Raw genomic sequence first — 7,023 nt, forward strand, 5'->3', positions numbered from 1 at the left:
AGAGAGACTGCCCATCAAGTCAGCCTGTTCTGGAGGAAGCACGCCCACAGGAGAGGCTCCCCGACCAGAGGCAATGAACCATTGCCACCGGCCTCCAGCTGTAAGAGCCCTGGGCCAGGCCCCCGACATAAAGACACCAAAAAGACGAAATCAACTCCCTAAGATGGTTTCGGGAAGGGCGAAGAATAGGAGCCGCGGCCGGCCATGCGCTCCATCTCTGCGCCCTAACTTGCTGTTTCCTCGCTGGGTGATGGGTCTGGACCGTGGGGGCGGCGTGGGGCGAGTGCGCACCGGGCTGCAGCCGTCGGGAGAAGGCCGAGGGGGACGCCCTCCCCGCCGCGGTGCTGGGAACCATCAGGCCTGGGGCAGACGGGCGGCTTTGGGCAGCTGAATCTTTTTATTAAAGTTTATGTCGTTTTCCAGGCGCGTCCTGTACCTCATTTGGTAATCCCCCCCGCTTCCCTCCCCTCGCCGTACAGTTAGCGCCAGAGCGCGCAGAGAGTAAACGAGCAGGTGCCACCCATTCCTCCCAACCCCGGGAGCCCGCCCGACGTGCGACGTGGTCCTCCCGCTTCCGGACCCGCCCGCTGGCTTCCGGAGCAGCACAAGCTCAGGGCGCGTCGACATGGCGGCTGCACTGAATGCCCTGCTGGGCCGGCGCGGACTCGCGGCCCTGTCTCGCTGCGGGTTCGCGACCCGGGCGGTGACGGGCCCGGGCCCCGTCGGCCGCGAGCCGGACCCCGATTCCGACTGGGAGCCTGAGGAACGGGAGCTGCAGGAGCTGGAGAGGTACCAGCGCCTCGTCCTCGGGCGCTCGGCCTGAAGCCGGCGCTGGCGGCCCCGACACCCCAGGCCGCTGACCCGTCGGGGCCTCCGCAGCCGCCCCCCGTGTTTTGTCCCCCCGAGTCAGAGCGCAGAGGAGGGGTGGGGGTTGTTGGGTCTCCTGGGGACCGCAGGTGGCCTCGCTGGTCACTCAGCGCATCATTTTCTGTGTAGACTGGGCGTGCTCGCGGGCAGGTGTTCCATTCCAGGGGTGCACAGCGCGGCAACCCTCGGCCCTTGTGGACGCCCGCTGTGATAAGTTCGGCTCCAAGCAGGCTCTTCAAAAAAACAAAACCCCGCCTGGCTTCCACGTATGGCTTCTGCCGTTGGTTTTCTCTCCCAGCACCCTGAAACGACAGAAAAAAGCCATCCGGTTCCAGAGACTTCGGAGGCAAATGGAGGCACCTGGGGCCCCCCCCAGGACCCTGACGTGGGAAGCCATGGATCAGATCCGGTAAGACTGGGGGGACCCCACATTGAGATGACAGATGCAGGTTAGTAGGATCTAGTACACCTGGTAGCGCTTTTTAAAAAAATTTTTTATATTTTTACAAAATCAATTTTTGGGGAAAATGTGTTTATTTTCACATAGTTAAGAGGCAGAATGACAGGGAGATAGCTTTCAGCTGCTTTTTCACTTCCCCCAAATTCCCACAATGACCATGGGAGGGCCGGATGGGAAGCAGCACCCTCAGGAAGATGCTGGGGACCCCACTTGGCATGCTTGGTGCTGGTTGTCAGAGGACACTGACAAAAACCCAGCAGCAGACATGGAACCCACAGTGTGAACAGAGCCCACGCAGGGCCTGCAAGCCAGTGTTGCCTCACACTTAAAATCAGTGAAATCTTCTGATAGAACATAGAGTAGTAGGTTAGGTTTCCATAAACCTGGCATCTAAATTTAGTAGTGTTTAATATGTTGCAATTGGTTAATTTTTGCTTAAATTCTAAAATCATAGATTGCAAAGACCTCAACATTTAATTTCTGAATGCTATGTCATCACAGTGTTTCTCTGTTACTGTTTTTGTTTGTTTTTTTGGTAATTGCGTTTTTTTGTTTGCTTTTTAAAAAGATTTATTATATTATTTGAAAGAGTTACATAGAGAAGAAAAAAAAAAGGAAGAGTTCCTCCCTTTGCTGGTTCGCTCCCCAGAAGGCTGCAATGACCAGTGCTGGGCCAGGTTGAGGCCAGGAGCTGTGCCAGGGTCTCCCATGTGGTTGCAGGGACCCATACACTCGGGTCATCCTCTGCTGCTTTTACTGGCACATTAGCAGAGAGCAGGATGGTAAGTGGAGCAGCTGGGACACAAAGCGGTGCCCATATGGGATGCTGGCACTGCAGGCAGCAGCTTTACCTACTGAGCAGCAGTGCTGGCCCACATGATGGCCCAGAGTTAGGGCTTCCAGTTCTGGTTCTGTGTCTCTGAGCATTTTTCTGAAGAAAGGATCTGTATCTTGGAAAACCTTTAAAAGGAGTCACTTTAAAATTGTGATGTAGGGCTTGGTGTGATGGCCTAGTGGCTAAGGTCCTCCCCTTGCATGGGCTGGGATCCCATAGTTCTATCCCAATGGCCCTGCTTCCCATCCAGCTCCCTGCTTGTGGCCTGGGAAAGCAGTTGAGGGTGGCCCAAAGCCTTGGGACCATGTACCCACTTGGAGAACCGGAAGAGGCTCCTGGCTTCAAATTGGCACAGCTCTGGCCATTGCGGCTGCTTGGGGAATGAATCAACAGATGGAAGATCTTCCTCTCTGTTTCTCCTTCTCTCTGTAAATCTGACTTTCCAATAAAAATATTTTTTAAAAATTGTAATGTGTTAGACCTGGTGCATTAGCCTAGTCTCTAAATCCTCACCTTGCATCTGCTGGGATCCCATATGGGCCTGGTTCGTATCCCGGATTCTCCGCTTACCATACGGTTCCCTGCCTGTGGTCTGGGAAAGCAGTTGGGATCCTGCACCTGCCTGGGAGACCTGGAAGAGGCTCTTGGCTCCTGGCTTTGGATTAGCGCAGCCCCAGCTGTTGCTGCCACTTTGGGAATGAATCCGTGGATGGAAGATTTTTCCTCTCTGTCTCTCCTCTCTGTAATCTGCTTTTTTAATAAGAATAAATAAAATCTTTTAAAAAATAATGAAAAGCTGGGCCCGGCGCGGTGGCGCAAGTGGTTAAGTCCTCGCCTTGCACGCCCGGGATCCCATATGGGCGCCGGTTCTAATCCCGGCAGCCCCGCTTCCCTTCCAGCTCCCTGCCTGTGGCCTGGGAAGGCAGTTGAGGACGGCCCAAAAAGCTTTGGGACCCTGCACCCGCGTGGGAGACCCGGAAGAGGCTCCTGGCTTCGGATCGGCATAGTATCGACCCGTTGCGGCTCACTTGGGGAGTGAATCATCGGATGGAAGATCTTCCTCTCTGTATCTCCTCTCTGTATATCCGCCTTTCCAATGAAAAAAACAATAAAAATAAATCTTTAAAAAAAAAAAAAATAATGAAAAGCAAACATTTTTTTTCAATGGCTTTGGTCTGTCCTCAACTGCTCTCCCAGGCCACAAACAGGGAGCTGGAAGGGCAGTAGGGCAGCCAGGATGCAAACCAGTGCTCATAGGATCCTGGTATGTGCAAGGCAAGAACTTTAGCCATTTGGCTACTGTACCGGGCCCAAACAAATCAATCTTTAAAAATTAAATTTAAAAAATTGTGATATGTTTTTTTTTAAACATTTATTTTATTTTATTTTATTTATTTTTTTTTTTAAAGATTTATTTTTTATTATTTTTTCATTGGAAAGGCGGATATACAGAGAGGAGGAGAGACAGAGAGGAAGATCTTCCGTCCGATGATTCACTCCCCAAGTGAGCACAACGGGCCGATACTATGCCGATCCGAAGCCAGGAGCCTCTTCCGGGTCTCCCACGCGGGTGCAGGTTCCCAAAGCTTTGGGCTGTCCTCGACTGCTTTCCCGGGCCACAGGCAGGGAGCTGGAAGGGAAGCGGGGCTGCCGGGATTAGAACCGGCGCCCATATGGGATCCCGGGCGTGCAAGGCGAGGACCTTTAACCACTTGCGCCACCGCGCCGGGCCCAAACATTTATTTTATTTTTATTGGAAACCAAATATAGAGAAGAGACAGGTCTTGATTCACTCCCCAGGTGGCTGCAACAGCCAGAGCTGTGACTGTCCGAAGCCAGGAGCTCTTCCAGGTCTCCCACGCGGGTGCAGGGTCCCAAGGCTTTGGGCCGTCCTCAACTGCTTTCCCAGGCCACAAGCAGGGAGCTGGATGGGAAGCAAGATTGCCAGGATAAGAACCGGTGACCCATATGGGATCCTGGCGCATGTAAGGCGAGACATTAAGCTACTGCACCAGGCCGTGATGTGTTGTCTGTAACACACTGATGATTATTTGTCCCACTAAATTTCTGTGGGTACAGTTTTTTTTTTTTTCAGTGCAGAGATATTTTTGCTGTACACTTGGTATGCCTGAATTCTGAGGGGATGGGTCCCAGCAGCTCAGCTGCTGCCCACGGGTCCTGACAAGGTGGCCTTCTCTTGCACTTCCTCTTTCTGATCCTTTTCCTTCCCACATTTTGGAAGGGTGTCACACCTCCCTGCGCACACTGAACTTCTCATGGCAGGAGTCTTCCCCTCAATTTTTTGGTTCGCAACAAAGCCAGCAGTGTGCTGCACTGCAGATGCTTCCAGTGTTGCCATGGTAACATTTTGGGGCCACTGCATCATGTCCACATTATTGTCACCCAGACAGGTGTGGATGTGGTTAAAGGAACAAGGGTGTGTCTTTCCAGACACCTGGAGAATATGTGCCAGGAACCCCTCTTCTCCATCCTGTCTTCATGTTGGTTCCCAATGCTCACAAGCCTATGGCTACAGTTTTGTTTTTTTCAGTTTTTGAGTGTTTCAGGTGTCCATACGCATATACAAGCAAGTAAGAATCTAAATATTTATTTTTATCTTCTGAATCATAAGAAAGGAACAGATGAGAAATCTTTTTCCTGGATTTCAGTGGATCATTTGTTTCCATTTTAGAAAACTACTGGGTTCCTTCTCATCCATGTATGGTCACCCAGAGTGTGTTTTCCTGGGGTTTGTGATGGTTCGTTCCTGCAGTTCTGCATCAGAGATCTTGTGTGTGTGTGTGTCTTCTCGCATCTCTGCTGCTCACAGAAGTAGAGTTGCTGGATCTCAAGATGCCTGTCTGACCCGCTTTCCATTTTCATCAGCATGGCTGACTTGAGGTGGAGGGTAAAGGAATCTGTGAGTCTGGAACCCCTCCTAGTCCTGCAGGCAGCTGTCTGATGACAGGAGCCACAGCTTTTTCAGCCTTTCTGTTTAGCCTATCCCCTCTGTTCTGATGGTTAATACACCTGAGGCCCAAGAAGCAGGCTCGTGTTCCCAGGCACATGTTCTCCATGCACCACAGGCCAAGTGGCCGCCCATGCTTGCTTGAGCAGGGACTTGCCTCACGCCAGGCGATGACTCGGTTGCCCATCCCTGTATTTCCCTTTTGGGGCTCTCACTGCATCCTGCTCTGACAGTCATCCCAGGGTGACTGTTCTGTGCTCTGGAAGGTCACTCCTTCATTCCCAGGACCCACAACAGGTGTTAGACTGCAGTGGGATGTGTTCCCACTGCCACTAGGTGAAGGCCACTGCTGCTGATGGTACACAGCAATGGAACATGGCTGTGTAATGGGCACAGGTGGGGCTTCGTCCCCACTACTCCTGAAGCATCCTCTTGCTTATCACCAGTGTTATCAGTAGATGTTCTGATAGGAGACTTGGCAACTTAAGCACCTGTTCTTTTTTTTTCCCCACAGGTATTTACATGAAGAATTTACAGAGTGCTGGTCAGTTCCCAGGTTGGCTGAAGGCTTTGGTGTCAGCCCCGATGTGATACGAAGGGTTTTAAAAAGCAAGTTTGTACCCTTGTTGGAGCAGAAGCTGAAGCAGGATCAGAAAGTCCTTCAGAAAGCTGGGCTGGCGCAGTCGGTACTGCAGCTCCAGGGCCCTGTGGATGCAGTAAAGCCACTCCTGGCCAGCCTTAGCCCGGTGCCAGGAGATGAAACCTCAGCTCGGGGTCAGGGTCCGGGCAAGGCTTTGAGGGTGGTGAAGGCAAATCTGCCTGATACAGGTGCCCCGAGGAGACAGAAGGGGCGGAGTCAAGGCGACCGGGGCCAGCAGGAGAGCTTGGTGCCTGGCACTGCAGCCTTGGGTTGGCAGAGAGAGTTCCCAAAGTCCTCCACGCGTGACCATCAGCTGTCCAGCAGCAAGGTGCCGGAAGAGCTGGAAGGAGGGGAGGTTCACAGTGAGAACTTTAGCAGCAAAGTAGTGCAGAGGGGGCGGGAGTTCTATGACAGCAATGGAAACTTCCTATACAGAGTTTGAGCAGGGGCCAGCCCATGGAAACGGCTATGGAACACGGTGGACAAGGCTGTCTGAAACTGCCTGGGATTCTGCTTGTGGATTGGCCGCCTGGGAGTGAAGGAGGTGCCAGGAATGCTGTGTGGGTGGATTGGAGCTTTTGCAAAGCCCTGCTCCCAGTCTGACCCCTGTGCATTGCCCCCAGTCACCCTCCTTGTGCAGGCTCAAGTTTGCATGTCTTGGATGTTTTTGTGATACTTGTGCAATATGTATCCGAGGGGAAGTGAATAGTTTACCTTCTGGCCTCATTCCTTCTTAATCAATGAACACTAGCAGTTCTGGAATTGCCTAGTCAACTGGTTATTTCCTCATGTGTAGAAAAATAAAGCAAAATGCAGTCTCTGTTGCGTGCTGGTCTCCAGGGTATGGTGGTGTGTGAACCTTGGAGAATTAAACAAGATGGAATGTGGGATCCCCAGCAGAGCGCTGTGTAGAGCATTCTACTTAGTGTTTAAGATTTCTTTGAAAGTAAGATTATCCACTACCAAGTGGGGCTGAGCCAGGCTGAAGCCCCTGGTTCATCTTCAGCAGCTTTCCCAGACCACTAGTAGGGAGCTGGATTGGAAGTGGCACCACTGGGATTGGAAATGGTGCTTTCATGGGATGTTGGTGTCATAATAGGTGGTGGTTTACCCACTAGGCCACAGTGCTGGCCCCAATAAATAAATAATAAAAAGCAAACGCTTAAAAAAACCCCAAAACTCCGTATCACTGTTATCACACTTGGATGTTCTAAAGCCTATACCTATATTTCCAGTTTGTCATCCACTTTGCC

At 51.8% G+C, this 7,023-nt stretch overlaps 1 protein-coding gene across 1 annotated transcript; it reads left to right on the forward strand.

Annotated features, from left to right (window-relative positions):
* Nucleotides 1-605: 605 nt before the first annotated feature.
* NGRN (neugrin, neurite outgrowth associated) lies at nucleotides 606-6,588 on the forward strand. Its single transcript, XM_040969302.1, has 3 exons — nucleotides 606-789; nucleotides 1,166-1,276; nucleotides 5,645-6,588. Exons 1-3 carry the CDS (start codon nucleotides 626-628, stop codon nucleotides 6,210-6,212), a joined length of 843 nt encoding a protein of 280 aa, XP_040825236.1. The 5' UTR covers nucleotides 606-625; the 3' UTR covers nucleotides 6,213-6,588.
* The last annotated feature ends 435 nt before the right edge of the window (nucleotides 6,589-7,023 follow it).

Source organism: Ochotona curzoniae, unplaced genomic scaffold (assembly GCF_017591425.1).
Source record: "Ochotona curzoniae isolate NIBS_2020 unplaced genomic scaffold, NIBS_Ocur_1.0 scaffold_4701, whole genome shotgun sequence".
NCBI lineage: Eukaryota > Metazoa > Chordata > Mammalia > Lagomorpha > Ochotonidae > Ochotona > Ochotona curzoniae.

Coding starts and splice junctions, on each gene's coding strand:
- NGRN (XM_040969302.1), top strand. CDS start 626: ATGGCGGCTGCACTGAATGCCCTGCTGGGCCGGCGCGGACTCGCGGCC. Junction 790..1,165: donor GAGCTGCAGGAGCTGGAGAG/GTACCAGCGCCT, acceptor TTTCTCTCCCAG/CACCCTGAAACGACAGAAAA. Junction 1,277..5,644: donor GAAGCCATGGATCAGATCCG/GTAAGACTGGGG, acceptor TTTTCCCCACAG/GTATTTACATGAAGAATTTA.